The sequence below is a fragment of the Lepidochelys kempii genome, chromosome 1, assembly GCF_965140285.1.
Source record: "Lepidochelys kempii isolate rLepKem1 chromosome 1, rLepKem1.hap1, whole genome shotgun sequence".
Taxonomy (NCBI): domain Eukaryota; kingdom Metazoa; phylum Chordata; order Testudines; family Cheloniidae; genus Lepidochelys; species Lepidochelys kempii.
In genome coordinates this window covers 161,017,037-161,035,826 of record NC_136380.1, presented here as the reverse complement: position 1 = coordinate 161,035,826, position 18,790 = coordinate 161,017,037, and the positions used below count along the sequence as shown (strand labels likewise).

The following is an 18,790-nucleotide window of genomic DNA, read 5'->3' as shown; positions in this document are numbered from 1 at the left end:
ACGTAAGAAGAAAGGCCGTGACGAGACACTGAAGGAACGTCTGCACGTTGGCGGCGCAGGCGCAGTGGGGGATGTGCGTGCGGCCGCCCGGCGACGTCCTGCGGGAGCTGCACGGGCAGCTGCTGCGCCGCGGCGGAGGCCGAAGCGGGCTGGTGATGGCGGGCCGGGGCCGCGGGGCCTGGGCCGGCGGCTGCGGAAGGGCAGGAGGCTGCGCTGGGAAGGGTTCCCCCGGGGGTGGGGGAAGGGCGAACGGTGGCGGCCCGGGCCGGGGCAACGCGCGTCTCCTCCGCGAGGGCGCTGCTGCCCCCTGCCCCCCTGTGACGGGAGCGAGCGACAACGGCGCCTCCCCTCGCCCCATGTGAAATCGGGCACCTCTTAGGGGGTCCCCTGAGCGCTCCCGCCCGCGGGACCAAACCCCCCAGAACAAGGCAGGAGGCGCTGGTGCCCAACTAGCGCCGCTGGGTCGTTCTCTGACCCGTCCATCCCTGTGTTGCTTCCAGGTTGGTTCTCGCTTGAAGGGTCCCAGAACTCAAGGTGGGCCGAGCACCTCCCTGGGCTGGGTTCCCAGCGAAGAGCCCACAGGGCTTCTAACTGCCCATGTCCTTTTGCCTTGCAAACGTGTTCAGGTCACTGTCCCTTACTGCGCTACTTTCACTCTCAACACTCTGCCTTTAGCTTCACGATGACCATTTACAAATAAGGTTTGGATCGGGAGAGTCTGTGACACTTTAAGGCCTATGCAAGGGATATGAGCTTTGCTACGCTGCCTGAGTTAGGGTTACCAACAGCACACAGTTTCCCCTAAATATCCAAAAAATATTCTGTATTTCCATGAGGCTGCTGGCATTCACGCTCCACTGCAGTGTACTTTAGTCCAGATAATGAAAGGTATGTAGATGCCTAACTCCCGCTGAAGGGGCGGAGCCGGGGCTAGCCTCCCCAAGGAAAGATCCACCTACTGCCCATGTTGAAATCCTTTTATCTCTATTGTGTTGTTTTTCCTCCTTCCATTCCTTGGAATCATGAACGCTATCATTTCATGATCACTTCCACCTAACTAGCTTTCCACTTTCACATGCTCAATCAGTTCCTCCTGATTTGCCAAAATCAAATCTGGAACAGCCTTTCTGCAAGTTGCTATCTTCACCTTCTGAAATAAAAATAATCTCCAATGCATTTAAAAAATGTGTTGGTTTATTTGTGCCCTGCTGTATTATTTTCCCAACAGATGTCTGGGTAGTTCAAGTCCCCCATCAGCACCAAGTCCTGTGCTTTGAATAATTGTTAGTTTAAAAAAAGCCTCATCCACCTCTTCTTCCTGGTTAGGTATAGTAGACCCGTACTATGACATCCTTGGGGTTTTTTTACCCCTTTTATCCTTACCCAGAGACTTTCAACAAGTTGGTCTCCTATTTCCATCTCAACCTCACTCCAAGTGCATAGACCTTTGATACACAAGGCAACACCTCTTCCTTTTTTCCCCCTGCCTTTCCTTCCTGAGCAAGCTTCACCCCTTTCTATAGCCAGTCATGTATTATCTCAACAAGTCTCTGTGATGCCAACTATTTCATAGTTGTGTTTATTCACGAACATTCTAGTTCTTCCTGTTTATTCCCCGTACTTCTTCTATGAGTATGCATTGTCCACATTTGTTGAACCCCTCAAAAAATTCTATTAGATTGGTGGGGCATGATTTCCCTTCACAAAAGCTGTGTTTAGTCTTCTCCAACATAGTGTGCTATCTATGTGTCTGATAATTCTGTTCTTTACTATAGTTTCAATCAATTTACCTGGAATTGAAGTTAGGCTCACGGGCTTGTAATTGCCAGGATCACCTCTGGAGCCTTTTTTAAAACTCAGCATTATAGTAGCTATCCACCAGGCATCCTGTACAGAGGCTGATTGAGGTGCTAGGTTACATACTAATTAGTAGGTTTCAGAGTAACAGCCGTGTTAGTCTGTATTCGCAAAAAGAAAAGGAGGACTTGTGGCACCTTAGAGACTAACCAATTTATTAGAGCATAAGCTTTCGTGAGCTACAGCTCACTTCTTCAGATGCATATCGTGGAAACTGCAGCAGGCTTTATATATACACAGAGAATATGAAACAATACCTATTCCCACCCCACTGTCCTGCTGGTAATAGCTTATCTAAAGTGATTTCCAGCACAAATCCAGGTTTTCTCACCCTCCACCCCCCCACACAAATTCACTCTCCTGCTGGTGATAGCCCATCCAAAGTGATAACTCTTTACACAATGTGCATGACAATTAAGCTGGGCTATTTCCTGCATAAATCCAGGTTCTCACATCCCCCCCACCCCCATACACACACAAACTCACTCTCCTGCTGGTAATAGCTCATCCAAACTGACCACTCTTCAAGTTAAAATCCAAGTTAAACCAGAACATCTGGGGGGGGGGGGTAGGAAAAAACAAGAGGAAACAGGCTACCTTGTGTGTGTATGGGGGTGGGGGGGATGTGAGAACCTGGATTTATGCAGGAAATAGCCCAGCTTAATTGTCATGCACATTGTGTAAAGAGTTATCACTTTGGATGGGCTATCACCAGCAGGAGAGTGAATTTGTGTGGGGGGGTGGAGGGTGAGAAAACCTGGATTTGTGCTGGAAATCACTTTAGATAAGCTATTACCAGCAGGACAGTGGGGTGGGAATAGGTATTGTTTCATATTCTCTGTGTATATATAAAGCCTGCTGCAGTTTCCACGATATGCATCTGAAGAAGTGAGCTGTAGCTCACGAAAGCTTATGCTCTAATAAATTGGTTAGTCTCTAAGGTGCCACAAGTCCTCCTTTTCTTTATACTAATTAGTAGTTCTGCAATTTAATATTTGAGTTCCTTCAGAACTCTTGGGTGAATACTATCTGCTGTTTCTTTTGGCTTCTCTTAGGATAGCACACTACATTCCATTCTTCTTATTGCTTCCAGTATCAGCTGCTGATAAACCATAGTTTCCCTTATCTGTGCACATTTAGCTGTCATTGGGCCAATGTGCACATTGTTCCAGGCATCCAGTATTAAATTATTTTCCATGTAATTTGTTTTGTGCCTCCACCCTCAAGCCATCTGTAACCACATCTAACAGTTCATCTTCTACCTGCTTTTGACTGGATGCTTTGGAGCTTGGCCTTAGGCAGCTGGTCATTGCTTGAAAAGTTGATTCTCAATAACAGAAAAGGAAATATCACAGCCACAAAAAAATTCTGCAATTCTCAATTCTATCTGTTTTAGTTCTGGGATTGTTTTTGTTACAAACATATCCATTTGTGGTTGACAGTGATACTTCCTCCTCTTTGGCTTTAGCCAACCTGGATCTGGCTTTCTTTTAATATACTTTTCTAACCCGTGGCACCCCTGTATTCACACCCTACATACTACTGCAATATTTGTACAAAATATGACTTGTGAGGTATATGAAAGCTAACAACATGGTTATTAATATGGTAAAATTCATGTGTTAATATGTGAAATTATGGATTCCCTCTGCATGACATTAATAGAACATGTTTAAAACAAAAGAAGCCTACTCTAGGTATAGGTGATAAACAGGTCTGTCTGAGACAAAATAATGGGTTTACTGAAATCTGCATTAGCTGTAAACAAAGCTAAACCAGCAGGGATCATCTTGAGCCTGAACGGAAACAGAGAATGAACATGGCTCCTGCACCTCAGAGACACAAGAAACTGAATACCCAGGAAGCCTTCCTGACTTATAAGGCAAAGAAATCCCTTTGGAAATGCAAGGAACAGAGACTTTGTATTGATCTTTCATCTAAAAGGAGACAAAAAGAAAGAAGTTACTAACTTTGAGCAGTAACAATGATTCTTCATGATGTGCGTCCCTATGGGTGTTCTTCCACTGTAGGTGACTCAAGCAGTGCCCACCCCTGGAGCTAAGATTTCAGTCAAGTCCAATATGAATGATAGTACTGTGGCACTAAATTTGGCATCTGCAAATGAATCCCCCAGGATGGCAGTGGGGTGCAGATGTCCAGGTAGCTGCTCTGCAGAGTTCTGATAATAGGATACCTTCAAGAAGGTGACTGGAAGAGACTGGCCTCAGAATGCATGCACATTGAAGATGGGGGTGTTACATTACACAAGTGGTAACAAAGTTTAATGCAGCCCATAACCCACTTAGAGAGTCTTTGAGCTGAAATCACTGTAACTTTTGACTTGTCTGCAATGGAGAGTAAGATTCTCAGAGATTTTCTGAAAGCTCTTGTTCTGTCCAAATAGAAGGCCCAGGCTCTCCTCATGTTGAGCCTATGGAGGATTCCCTATTATCCTGATGTTTAGGATAAGAGGCTGAAAACTGAATAAGCTGATTCATGTAAAATGCAGAAATCACCTTGGGAGTGAACTTTTGATGTGACCTAAGTGTGACTTTTTCAGGCAAGAACACAGTGAAAGGGGAGTGCACCATCAAAGCCGCTATCTCCCCTATCCTTCTTGCAGAGGTGATGGTGATCAGGAGTGCCATCTTCATGGAAAGGTGAGTTAATGAACAAGTGACCATAGGTTCAAATGGTGGAATGTGTCAACCGTTTTAGCACTAGGTTGAGATCCCACTGAGGAATGGGAAGTCTGGGTTGTGGGAAGAGGTTCATTATACCTTTGAGAAAATAGTTACTAACCTTCCATAACTGTTGTTCTTTAAGATGTGTTGCTCCTGTCCATTCCATGCTAGGTTTGTGCGTGCCACGTGCACAGTTGTCAGAGATGTTTCCCGTAGTGGTAGCTGTAGGGCCAGCCCTAATGCCCCTTAGAGCCCTGTTATCACCCCACAACAGGGGTGACACCACACAGCCAGTTGAGTTACCTTAGTGCTTTATCTAAGCCACTCAAGGACAAACTGAAGACAACAGCCCGAGAGGCCTGCCCAGCTAGGGAGGTCAGAGCCCACAGCGGTTCTCTCTGCTCCCAGACTGCACCCTGGGAGTGACAACCTGTCACAAAGGCAATCTGACTTGTCCTGTCAGTTCGGTACATTGCAGGCGCTGGGTTTAGATTTAGATGGCTTTGGTACCATTGATACCAAAGATATGGACAGAGCCAGAAATGGTTTTCTGCTCGACCGGGGCTCGCTATGGGGACACGTGGACCTTTTCTTAGAGGCCTTACATGAGTGGCTCACAGGCATCTCCCTAGACTCATCTCCCTTAAAAGTAGAGGGTGCAGATATACCTACACTGGAGTACCCATAGGGACACTACTCAAAGCATCAACTGATCTAATCTCTCTGATGGGCCTGCTGGCAACACTAGCCAGTAAAACCTAGGAGACTTGGTGAGAAAAACCATCTCAATGTAGTAAGATGGCTTTTAAGTTTTAGATACATTTTCACTTTTATTTGCTTGTAATCTATTCTACTTTCACTCCCTTCTATTTAGTACACTTAGTCCATGCACTTCTATTAATAAAATTGTTTTACCTCTACTATAAACCCATGAAATGCTGTGTGAAGAGAAAGGGTGTAAATTAGGGCTGTCAAGTGATTAAAAAAAGTTAATCGTGCTGCTAAACAATAACAGATTACTATTTAATTATTTTGATGTTTTCTACATTTTCAAATATACTGATTTCAATTACAACACAGAATAATGTACAGTGCTCACTTTATTTTTGATTACAAATATTTGCACTATAAAAAATAGTATTTTTCAATTCACCGAATGCAAGTACTGTATTGCAATCTGTTTATCATGACAGTTGAACTTACAAATGTAGAATTATGTAAAAAAAAAAATGCATTCAAAAATAAACCCATGTAAAACTTTAGAGCCTGCAAGTCCAATTAGTCCTACTCTTGTTCATCCAATCGTAATGCTGCCCACTTCTTGTTTACAATGTCACCTGAAAGTGAGAACAGGTGCTCCCATGGCACTGTTGTAGCTAGTATTGGAAGATATTTATGTGCCAGATGCGCTAGATTCATATGTCCCTTCATGCTTCAACCACCATTCCAGAGGACATGCATCCATGCTGGTGACAGATTCTGCTCAATAATGATCCAAAGTAGTGCAGAGAGATAGATGCATGTTCATTTTCATCATTTGAGTCAGATGCCACCAGCAGAAGGTTGATTTTCTTTTTTGGTAGTTTGGGTTCTGTAGTTTCCACAGGAGTGTTGCTCTTCTAAGACTTATGAAAACGTGCTCCACACCCCGTCCTTCTCAGATTTTGGAAGGCACTTCAGATTCTTAAACTTTGGGTCCCGTGTTGTAGCTATCTTTAGAAATCTCACATTGGTACCTTCTTTGCGTTTTGTCAAATCTGCAGTGAAAGTGTTCTTAAAACAAACATGCTGGGTCATCATCCAAAATTGCTGTAATATGAAATATGACAGAACGTGGGTAAAACAGAGCAGGAGACATACAATTCTCCCACAAGGAGTTCAGTCACAAATTTAATTTACCCCCCCTCCTTTTTTTTAAAGCAAGTGTCATCAGCATGGAAACACATCCTCTGGAACAGCAACTGAAGCATGAAGGGGTATATGAATCTTTAGCAAATCTGGCACGTAAATATCTTGCAACGCCAGCTACAACATTGCCACATGAATGCCTATTCTCTCTTTTAGGTGACATTGTAATTAAGTGGGTAGCATTATCTCCCGTAAATGTAAACAAACTTGTTTTGTTGGCTGAACAAGAAGTAGGACTGAGTGGAATTGTAGGCTCTAAACTTTTACATTGTTTTGTTTTTGAATGCAGTTATGTAACAAAAAAAATCTACATTCATAAATTGCACTTTCATGATAAAAAGATTACATTACGGTACTTGTGAATTGAAAAATACTATTATCATTTTTAAAGTTCAGTTATTTGTATCAGAAATAAAGTGAGCACTGTACACTATGTTCTGTTGTAACTGAAATAGATATATTTGAAAATGTAGAAAAACATCCAAAATATTTAATAAATTTCATTGTTATTCTATTGTTTAGCAGTGCGATGCGATTAATCACAATTTTTTAAATTGTGATTAGGTTTTTTTTTGAGTTAATCGCGTGAGCTAACTGCGATTAATCAACAGCCCTAGTATATTTACACCAGTTAATAAGCTGTGATGTACTAACAGGACAGCAAACTTGTTATCTTCTGTGAAAGCAGTGAAAGGAGTTGTGCATAGAATTGAAACATCTCTTAGAAGCTTAGGGACTGGAATTCACTAATTGTTACCTGGTAGGCAAAGTCGGTCAGGAATGTCCTGCGGATTTTGCTGGGTAAGGAAGAGAGGCTGGCATGGCAGGGGGTTGACACAGTCTACTCACCAGCAAAACTCATCCTTACTGAGGGAGAGAGATAACACAATGGCGCACAGCTCTGTGTATCCCCAGAAGCATACTGTAACTTGGCAATGGTAATATCATATTATCCGTATCTTCATCCTCAGAGGCCAATTCCAATACTTGCATACGTTTAGCTAAAGTCAGTGGTTCTGGTGTCTGTTCTTTCCAGTGGATTTTGTAAAATGTTTCCTCAGCCTCCCTTCCTACTCACCTTTTCTTTGCAATTTCTGCATTTAAGACTCTTTGCTAACTTTATGAACTTTTTCAAAATAGTTATGAATTGGGTCAAGTAGTCCTCCACCTTGGCTCATGCAGAAATATTTTGTCCTAAGTCACTCTACTCGTTCAGTTCAGTTGCACTCCAGCCAGCCAGATCAAGAGACAGTGTAATGGACTAGACAGTTTTTTGAGTTAAATTGCCAAACTAACAAACTTCTCAATCTGAAAATTCCTCTTCTTGGTTTGCTAAACATCTAATTTTCATAGCTAAACAAAGAACAGGCATTCTCAGATTCCAAAGTTTCAGTTTCTACTTGAGGTAGCCTAGACAATAGCGTACAGCTTTAAATTGACACTTTTGTTTTTAGTTCCTATAATTAAAATTAAGCAGACTATATTACTGCAAATCTATTACCAATTTGCTAAATATTTCAGTATTTTTCATTAGTATAGTTCTAATAATTTTATTTTTCCCAGATTAAGACAGTATTTACTAGATACTAGTAAATACTAGCCCAATCCTAAACTAATTTTCCCAAGTAAATTGCCAACCCTGCCCATCTTTGATGCTTTAGAGAAAAGAAAACAAAAAGAAGCAAAAAACAGAATACATCAAGGGAAGGGAAGGGGGAAATTTCCTTTTGACTCCCAGCAGCTGACCGAATGAAGCCCTGAAGATGAGATTTTAAGAACATAAAACATTAACTGGAAGGGATCCCAGGGGCTGCTGCCGCACTCAGAGTCTCACCAGCACAGGCAACCTCATCATACAATCCCACTCAATTTTAATTATGATATCAACATTCCAATTGGTCAACCCAGGTAAGACTGCAACTGGACACTTGGCAATTAAAAAAAATCCCTCTCTATCCTCACCTCCAGGAATGACATTATTCACTCTGAATATATAATTAAAGTATCAATTAGTACATGTTTCTCTCAGTTTTTCAAAGAAAAATAAAATCCAGTAAACAGACTTCTGTATGAGTTACACGAGTCACTGAAGTCAACCCAGGGGCAACAAAAGCAATGTCCTTTTATAACCAAGATTTTATTGGCTCGTTTGGTGTTCAGTACATAGACACACCATGAACAATTTGTATAATTTTTTATTCTTGTATATTTTTACTCTTTTAAAAAACCATTATTCCAGTGACTTTTCATCTTAACTTGTGTTGACAAACTGTCCTTTAAAATTGGACATGATGTACCAGTATCTTGAATACGGTCATATGAAGTTAGATCTGCTATACAGAAAGTTCCACCTATTCAGGGCTTGTCTACACTTACAGCACTGCAGGAGCACAGCTGCACAGTTGGGAGTTGTGCTGCTGTAACGCTTAGAGAAGATGCTACCTATGCCGACAGGAGAGTTTCTCCCATTGGCGAAGGTACTCCCCCTCCCCAAGCAGCAGTAGCTATGTTGATGGGAGAAGCCCTTCCATTGACATAGCTCTGTCTACACTGGGAGTTCGGTTGGTATAACCACATCGCTTAGGAGGGTGGATTTTCCAAACCCTTGAGCAACACAGTTATACTGACATAAGTCTGTAGTGTAGACCAGGGCTCAGTAACATCACACTCACTACACACCCAATAAAGGTTTCCAATCTTTCACAGCACAGTTACAAAGTTATTGACAAAAATAAAACTACCACTACTAAAAATAAGTCACAGATAATACACAATTCTGAAAGGGAGATCCAACACCAAGGAGCAGTTTCATAACAGAAGTAACTCTACAGACACAGTGGATACAGATATGTAAAATGTTAAGACATTTTCAACTTATGATTCCAAAGTTTGATCCGTGTCATGCCTCATTTAACAGGATATAAAAACTGTTCCTCACAGCCTATGGAATGTTAAGTGTAATCAGAATTTCAAAGTCTCTCCCTAATCTAACATTCCATTAATTTCTGGCTACACAGAAAACAGACAACCAGTATCTGATTTTACATCTTTAAAAAAAGAAAGCAGCATTTACACTTATCTAATTATGTAAAAAAAATGGGATGTGGCGGGACTCCCTCCTTTTAAAAAGTGTGTTTTCTAGAACTACTAAAAAACTTGCATTTACAAAATAGTTGATAAAAATATTCCTCTGAATTGTACAAGGAAGGTAGGTACTGGGACCACTGATAAAAGACTTGGTAGAGATATTACTGAGACTTGGCTTCTTTCTCTCTTGCTGAATCAGACCCTGGAGCCTGAAAAAGGGGAGGAGAAATAGAGAACATTTAGTATAACAGTTTCCTGAAATTCTCAACGTCTTAATTCACACACAAGATCTAACAGTAAAAGAAGTATGGTAGCTTCAAAAGGATTTACAAATCAGGTATATTTTAGAGCAAAATTCGTATCAAATGTGGAGGATAAATGATCACTTATATACTCATTCATTAGCCTGTTCGTTTATAAGCCGACCCCCCCAAGATGGATAGCTAAAAACAGTATGACCCTTTCATAAACCGACCCTATATTTCAGGGGTTGGAAAACTTTGGCTCCTGGCCCGTCAGGGTAAGCCACTGGCGGGCCGGGACGTTTTGTTTACCTGGAGCGTTCCCAAGCATGGAGCCCGTCAGCTCCCTGTGGCCACGGTTGGCAGCTCCCATTGGCTGGGAATGGCGAACCGCAGCCACAGGGAACTGAGGGGCTCCAGGTAAATGAAACTACAACGTATTAGATATTCAATGCAATGATTTCATAGAGTTTAAAATCATCAAATTTTGGTGTAGACCCATTTATAAGCCGACCCCCGCTCTTTGATGCATCACTTTTTTAGAAAAAAATATTCGGCTTATGAATGAGTATATATGGTATTTTTTAAAGTCTTCACGCATTTTGATTCATGAGCTTAACCAATCATTAATGAACCAGTCTCAGTCCCCTTTGACAACATTCTACAACACAAATCAACTTAAAGTGAAATGTAACTGACTCAAATTTTAGGAAGTCTGCTCCTCATATTAGGAATTTAAAAGGTTAACCGGTAAGTATTAGTTTTACCCGTTAACCTGTCTTAACCGTTCAGCCCGGCGCAGCACCAGCCAGCCCGGCCATACCGGCTGAAGGAGCCCTAGCCCCAACCGCGCTGGCAGGATCGCGTTTTTGTTTAAACGGTTAACTTTTTAAACAGTATTACTGATTCTAGAATGCATATGAGGTAGTGATGTAAAACAATTCCAGCTCAAGACAGGCTTAAAGGTGAAGGGATTTTTTTAAAAAAAGGAGTCCATTTCATTAATTGATGCCCTTAAAGGTCAAAATACTTTAAGATTTAATGAGTACTCTCTCATACTAGGAAGCTTAGATCCTGGGGAATAGCATATCTTTAGAGAAGCAAACGTTTGAATGGGTTATTCCACACTGCACTATTTGCATTGTTACTTTAACTATTTCAAGGTTCCTAACATGTTTTAAGACGAAACGTGATCATGTCACAGTATTCTTGAATTTAGAAGTCCATCTCTGCAGATATTTAATTAAATATCTCGACTGAGTAATAGTGGCAGAGCATCTAGATCAGTGGTCTCTAATCTTGGATGTAAAAAGATCACTTTCTGAATTTAAGGGCAACCTAGGATCTACCCTGTCCCTTCCCTGAGGCCCCACTCACTCCACCCTCAACTCTCTCCATTGCTCGCTCTCCTCCACCCTCATTCACTTTCACCAGGCTGGGGAAGGGGGTGCAGGCTCTGGGCTGGGGGGTTTGGAGAGTGGGAGGGGACTCCAGGCTGAGCCTGCAGCAGGGGGTTGGGGGGCACGTGGGTGCAGCGGGGGGGTGGTGGTCAGGGCTGGGGTAGAGAGTTGGGATGCAGAAGGGGTTATGTAGTGCTGGCTCTGAGAGGGGAGTTGGGTGTGGGCTCCTGCCAGGCGGCACTTACCTCGGGCAATGGCACAGCTAAGGCAATCTCTCTGCCTGCTCCAGTCCCACCCACTCCTGTAAGGGGCCAACGCGCCCCTGCGGAGGGAGAGAGACGTGGCTCTGCGTGCTGCCCCTCTCTGCAGGCACCTCCCCCACAACTCCCATTGGCCACAGTTCCCTGTTCCTGGCCAACAGGAGCTACGGGGTCGATGCCTGCAGAGAGGGGCAGCATGCAGAGCCATGTGCCTGCCCCCCCAGGCGGGAGGGGCTCGTTGGCCCCTTCCGGGAGCAGCATGGGGCCAAAGCAGGCAGCCCTGTTGCACCACTGGAGATTGCAATCAATTGGTGACCACTGGTCTAGATCAAGCCAGTATTTTGTCCCTTAACTTCAAAATAATGAATTCATACAAGCTTAGAACATAAGAACAGCTATACAGGGTCAGACTAATGGTTCATCTAGACCAGTATCCTGTCTTCTGACAGTACGCAATGCCAAGTGCTTCACAGGGAATAAACAGAACAGGTAATCAAGTGATCCATCCCCAATGCCCATGCCCAGCTTCTGGCAAACAAAGTATAGAGACACTTCAGAGCATGGTTTCACATCCCTGCCCATCCTGGCTAATAGTGATTGATGGACCTATCCTCCACGAAGGTATCCAGTTCTTTTTGAAAGAATACATCTTGATAGATAAATTTATGCAGTAAAAATGCAATGAACATTATCTTTAAAATAGGACTGTCAAGTGATTAAAAACATTAACAGTGCGATTAATCACAATTAAACAATAGAATACCATTCATTTAAATATTTTTGGATGTTTTCTACATTTTCAAATCTATTGATTTCAATGACAACACAATACAAAGTGTACAGTACTCACTTTATATTTATTTTCGATTACAAATATTTGCACTGTAAAAACAAAAAATATTTTTCAATTCACCTCATACAAGTACTGTAGTACTAACTACACTCAACATGTCTACACTTAGTAGTGGATCAGCACTGCTGTAATTGATGCAGCAAGTGCATCAATTTAACTGTGATGCAGCGATTTTAACTGAAAACATGCTAAATCCATGGGAGGGCACTCACCCATCGATTTGTGTACTCCATCTCTCCAAGAAGGATAAGGGAAGGCCACAGGAGATGCTCTCCCATCGACAGAGCATAGTGTAGCCACCATGGTAAGTGGATATAACTACATCAACTTCAGTTACGTTGTTCACTTAACTGAAGTTGCATAACTTAGATCGATTTACCGCGGTAGTGTAGACCAGCCCTGAAACTGACAGGTAAGGTACTATCTACTGAAGGTAAAGGAGACCCACTAGCTGCGTGTGCGCATGCATGTCCTGCTCATAGCGTGACAGGGGGAGGTGCACATGTGCAGTTCAATGGGCACTGCTGAAGATTTCCAATCCCAGGCACAGGGGGCGCTGCCACACCTACAGCGGAGTACCCAGAGGGACATCATCGCTTGAAGAACAACTGTTGCATTCAACAAATACTATTTCTGACCTTTGTTTGGCTAATCAATGTATTGAGCCTACTGACACCAAGTCAGATTAATATCCCACTGAGATGAACGAAGCAGTTGACATTGCAGACAGCCTGAAAATAGCTCTAAAAAGTCTTCTTTTGAATTTGCATCAGTTATCCTTCTAGAGTATTTCTTTGCAACCATGAAGACTAGAAACTATTAGAGATTTTCAGAACAGTCAGAGGACAAAGCCACTGAGGCTGGTTGAAAATTTTCTGTCAGCTATTGGGAGGGGAGGGAGTTGGTTAACATAATGGAATTTTTGTGAGATGTTTCTCACTTTCTGCAGAAAACATTGTTTTTTGACTAGTTGTAGCATTTCACGGGTTGTAGTTTGCTCCTTGTGTACTCACTCTCTTCCATGGGCTGGGACCCCAGATACACATCTTCCGTAATGCACCAGTCTCCTCTCTGGATGAGGGCTGTATGCAACATGAAGTTCCTTGCCATCATGCATTATGGGAGATGTACTCCAGCTGGGGTTCACAGCCCAAAGAGATGGGGCACATGAGGAGCAACCTACAACTCCCCTGAGGCTCTACTGCCACATTTGGCTGAAATCTTTTCATTTTGAGCTTTTAGTAAAAGCTATATTCCATGGAAATTGAGTTATGAAAATGTTTCTTATTTTTCCACAGGAAAAGATTTGAATGAATTTTCACACCAGTTCTGGTAACTATATATCTTCCATTAAAGTTAATAGAAGATGCATGGCTAAATCCCCTAAGCTGCTGTGAAAATCTCAGCAACATACATTTATATCTTAGATTTTGCAGAAACTAAATCTGATGTCTGATAGATGTTTAGATTAACTAGTGCACTACATTATATGAACTCTTCATAATCAAGAACTAATCTTTTGTCTAGGTTAAGACTAAAGCTACTACTATACCTCCACACTGTTAATTTCTCCGTTTTCTGCAGGCAAGTTGTCCTTTGTTTCTTCTTGATTAGTCCCCTCAATCTGTTTTCCTTTTGGTCCTTTTTTCCCCTTTGATTGAGCTTTCCTGTCCTCAGATTTATCCTACAATTAAATGAATGTAAGAATTTAGATAACCTTTTAAAACAAGTTGGTTACTAATTCTCAATATTACTAAAAAAACCTCAGAAACTATATACTCCATAACCAGTGAAGGTGGTTTCCATAGATATATAGAAAAAAAAATATCTCCGTTCCAGAAATAAGAGAGTCAAACTGGGATCAGAAACGAAAATATTTGTAAGAAGGTTAGTAGTGGTTTCTCAGACCCCATAACTACCTCTACATAACCACTATACAATTTGATGAATGGCAACCTGTTTGAGAGGCCTAACACTGAGGAAAATACATGCTGGAAGACAGAAGTGAAATGCATTGGTAGAATTGCCCAGAGAAGCTTGCAAAGTCCATGACTTGTCTATGCTAATATTGTAACAAAAATAATAATTAGGGCTATCAATTAATCGCAGTTAACTCACACCATTAACTCAAAAAAAACTTAAACGGGATTAAAAAATTAATCATGATTAATTGCAGTTTTAATCGCAAAGTTAAACAATAGAATACCAATTGAAATATATTAAATATTTTGGATTCTTTCTACATTTTCATGTATTGTGTTCTAATTGAAATCAAAGCGTATATTTTTAATTACAAATATTTGCAATGCAAAAATGAGAAACAAAAGAAATGGTATTTTTCAATTCACCTCATATAAGTACTGTAGTGCAATCTCTCTGTCATGAGAGTGCAACTTATAAATGTAGGGGTTTTTTTTGTTGCATAACTGCACTCAAAAACAAAATAAAACTTCAGAGCCTACAAGTCCACTCAGCCCTACTTCTTGTTCAGCCAGTCGCTCAGAAGAACAAGTTTGTTTACATTTACACGACATAATGCTGCCCACTTCTTATTTATGTCACCAGAAATTGAGAACAGACATTTGCATGGCAGCTTTGCAAGGTATTTACATGCCAGATATGCTAAATATTCGTATGCCCCTTCATGCTTTAGCCACCATTCAAGAGGACATGCTTCCATGCCGATGATGCTCATTAAAAAAAATGTGTTAAATTTGTGACTGAATTCCTTGGGGGAGAACTGCATGTCTCCTGCTCTGTTTTACCCGCATTCTGCCATATATTTCATGTTATAGCAGTCTCAGATGATGACTCAGCACGTTGTTCATTTTAAGATCGCTTTCACTGCAGATTTGACAAAACACACAGAAGGTACCAATGTGAGATTTCTAAAAACAGCTACAGCACTCGACCCAATGTTTAAGAACCTGAAGTGCCTTCCAAAATCTGAGAGGGACAAGCTGTGGAACATGCTTTCAGAAGTCTTAAAAGAGTAAAACTCCAATGCGGAAACTACAGAACTCAAACCACCAAAAAAGAAAAATCAACCTTCTGCTGGTGGCATCTGACTCAGATAATGAAAACGAACATGTGTTGGTCCGCACTGCTTTGGATTGTTATCGAGCACAACCCGTCATCAGCATGGACACATGTCCCCTGGAATGGTAGTTGAAGCATGAAGGGACATATGAATCTTTAGCACATCTGACGCACAAATATCTTGGCACGCTGGCTGCAACACTGCCATGAGAACGCCTGTTCTCACTTTCAGGTGACATTGTAAACAAGAAGCAGGCAGTATTATCTCTTGCAAATGTAAACAAACTTATTTGTCCAAGCGATTGGCTGAACAAGAAGTAGGACTGAGTGGACTTTCAGGCTCTAAAGTTTTACATTGTTTTATTTTTGAATGCAGGTTTTCTTATACATAATTTTACACTAAGTTAAACTTTCACGATAAAGAGATTGCACTACAGTACTTGTATGAAATGAACTGAAAAATACAATTTCTTCACATTTTTTACAGTGCAAATACTTGTAATAAAAATAAATATAAATTGAGCACCATAGCTTTGTAATCTCCATTGTAATTGAAATCAATACATTTGAAAATGTAGAAAACATCCCAAAACATGTAAATAAATGGTATTCTATTGTTGTTTAGCAGTATGATTAATTGCAATCAATTTTTTTAATTGCCTGACAGCCCGAATAATAATGTATGGTGCTTCTGAAATAGAAGGGCTAAACACATCAAGCTTTATCCTCTTTTTATAACTTAATGGAAAAAATTTAATAATGCATTAAAATGTTTTCAAGAGCACATTCAACAGTCAGCTGACATAGGCTTTATATTTTTTGCCCGAACTAGTATGGTTAAGCTAGAGGTTTCTTCTGACTCAATGGAAGTAATATTTTCATTTAAAAAAAAAAAAAAATTCAGTACAAACTTCCCAACAAACTTTGTATCATTGAGTTGCATTCTAAGAATGCTTCAGCTGATATCCACGGTTTGAAAATATTTAATATAGCAGCATGGAGTTAATATAAAAGAACAATTTAATACTTTTGTTTAACAACATTAATTTTATTGATGCCATTAAGTGAACAGCAGATTAAGACTTGTTCTTGTGTTTAGACAAAAGGACTAAGGAATTCACTGTTAATAATGCTGTATTAAGAAAAGAGGCAAAGGAGAGGATGCAATACCTTCATTTATCTAAAGGATAGAATTTTTAACTAGGACACTACTATACTTCAACACTTTGCACAGCCATTTATTTATAGAACAGTATTATGCAATAAGAACGGGATTTATCAGGCAATTGTTATTATATACACAAATACTATAAGTAAACTGCAGCAGATGGGTTTCTAGACAGAATAGTCATGGGAATGAACATATTTATTGGGAATATTAGCAAAATTTAAGACATACATATTTAGCCATGCTTCACAGCTTTCCTACTTTTTCATTTCAAACATTCAATATTATATAAATTTAATCTAAAAGGCTTCTATACACAAAATCTTCATGCATCTCTATTTCTAAAATTGAGGTCAAGAGAAGAGAAAAAGTCATTTTTTTAATTTGAAGATTAATCATGTATAGTGGGTAAAATTATGGCTGAGAACCCAAACAGACTGTCTCAGTTCATTTGCATACTGCAAGCCTACTGGTTAGAACTGTCACATATAGTCATATACTTCCTTCACAAGTACATTTACAGAAAATACTATCAGAACACTAAATTATTTCACAGCTGCAACTTAAGGACTTTATTTTACATAGCCAAGATTAAATTCACTAGAAAATGGGATATTTTCCGTATTTCACATGTGTCTATGTATTACAGAGTGTCTTCACCAGATGAACTATAGGAGCGCAGCTGCATCAGTACAGCTCTGCCAATACATATGCCCTGAGTTAATACTGAACTCAATACAAGTCCAAAAATCATTTTGTAATGTTAAACCAAGAATTTCTATGTAGTCTTTTAAAATGCAAGTACATACACGCTTTCCCGTTCAGGTAGCAATAAAGATACGAAATATTTTTATCTGTAGTTGAAATCTGCCCTAGATCCAGCTGTATCATCCAACCAACATTGGACATTGGTGTGTCGACCAAGCCACACAAGGACAGTCTGTGCCATTCATAGGTGTGTCTCACTCACCTTTGCTGTTGCTGCCGCCGCCTTTTTTGGCTTGGGCTCGGCTTTGGCGGGGGCAGGTTTCTGGAAAGAGAAGCAGGTTTAGTGCTCGCCCCTCACACAGCGCCTAGGAAGGGGCAGCCAGGGGATGTCTATACTTACAGCTGACAGGCGCGCAGACCGCCTCTTGGGCTAGAAGGGGAGACAGACACAGCGTGAGAGTCGGATCCCTGCCCCGCGCCCTCCCCCGGGAGCCCGCGCGGGGAGCCCGGCACTTACCTCGTCCCGCGCCTCCGCTTCGGCCGCGTTCACCTGCAAACAAACACGCACAGGAGAAAAGGAGGCCTTGTGGCACCTTAGAGACTAACCAATTTATTTGAGCATAAGCTCACGAAAGCTCATGTTCAAATAAATTGGTTAGTCTCTAAGGTGCCTCAAATCCTCCTTTTCTTTTTGCGAATACAGACTAACACGGCTGTTACTCTGAAACGCATAGGCGAGTGATCGGACAAACGTGCGCAAGCGCAAAGCCCAAGTTTCCTCCCCCTCCCTAAAGGCGGTCACGGCTGAGTGACGTCAAGACACACGCCCCTTCCCGCCGCCGCGTTCGGATTTCCAACCCCGAGTGCCGTCGCGTTTAACGGCTAAAAAAATTCGAGTGACGCAGCAGCCGCGGGTCGGGAGAAGGGCCCCGCGGCCGCTCAGCGCCGAGATAGGCTGGCGGGTCCGCCTGGCGTCCCGGCGAGCCCGGCAGGAGGGGGGCGCTGATGCTCCGGGCGCCATTTGACCCAACGGCCCCCGAAGCGAGTGTCAGCCGAGCCCGGCGAATTTGCGGGCAGCGAAGCGAGAAGCCCGGGCTGAGCCCGGCACCGCAGCGTCCGGTCGGCGGCTCGGTGCTGTGGGGAGCGGCTTCAGCCCGCACCTTTCTCCTCGGCATGACGCGAGGTGGCTCCGACCAACAACTCGCTGGTGCAGCTGAGGTCTCTGCTGCTTCCCGTGTTCACTCGCTCTCAGCGAGCGGCTGCTGCCTGTGCGTGAATCTTAGTCTGGCTGCGCAGTGGTCGGAGCCCGCCCTTCCCCCATCCCAGGAGCGCCAGCGGCTCTGCAACAGGATGCAGCCGGATTAGGGGGGAGGGGGCGCGTCCCATTCACTGGCGGCCGCGCGCGCCCATTGGGTCGAGCCTCCCGCGGGGCTGCTTTCGAATCACAACAAGCCCCTGGGGCGGGCCCTGTCGCTCACTCTGGGACGTGGGGCGTGGCCCATCACTCCAGCAGGGGGAGGGGGATGAGCACCCACCTGATTGGTCAAGGTCTCTCACATGGCCACGCCTTCCGTCCCGCTTGCC

The 18,790-nt window shown here is 42.4% G+C and overlaps 1 protein-coding gene and 1 long non-coding RNA gene across 4 annotated transcripts; one reads left to right on the top strand and one right to left on the bottom strand.

The window, feature by feature from the left end:
• The first annotated feature begins 64 nt into the window (after positions 1-64).
• LOC140917540 (uncharacterized) lies at positions 65-14,404 on the top strand. Of its 2 annotated transcripts, none has more exons than XR_012160884.2 (3): positions 65-500; positions 4,418-4,517; positions 6,462-6,795. It is a non-coding gene; the product is annotated as an uncharacterized LOC140917540 (long non-coding RNA). The 2 variants fall into 2 exon arrangements; XR_012160885.2 differs by lacking the exons at positions 65-500; positions 6,462-6,795 and adding exons at positions 13,590-13,623; positions 13,819-14,404 and having other exon boundaries at positions 2,788-4,517.
• On the bottom strand, positions 8,568-18,687 carry HMGN1 (high mobility group nucleosome binding domain 1). 2 transcript variants are annotated; one of them, XM_073360611.2, is made up of 7 exons: positions 18,367-18,687; positions 17,724-17,756; positions 17,607-17,636; positions 17,469-17,528; positions 13,844-13,975; positions 12,289-12,320; positions 8,568-9,745 (listed from the first exon to the last, which is right to left on the bottom strand). In XM_073360611.2, the coding sequence occupies exons 1-6, from the start codon at positions 18,379-18,381 to the stop codon at positions 12,306-12,308; spliced, it is 285 nt and encodes a 94-aa protein (XP_073216712.1). In that variant the 5' UTR covers positions 18,382-18,687; the 3' UTR covers positions 8,568-9,745; positions 12,289-12,305. The 2 variants fall into 2 exon arrangements, with proteins under 2 accessions (XP_073216712.1, XP_073216704.1); XM_073360603.1 differs by lacking the exon at positions 12,289-12,320 and having other exon boundaries at positions 18,367-18,685.
• Positions 18,688-18,790: the final 103 nt, after the last annotated feature.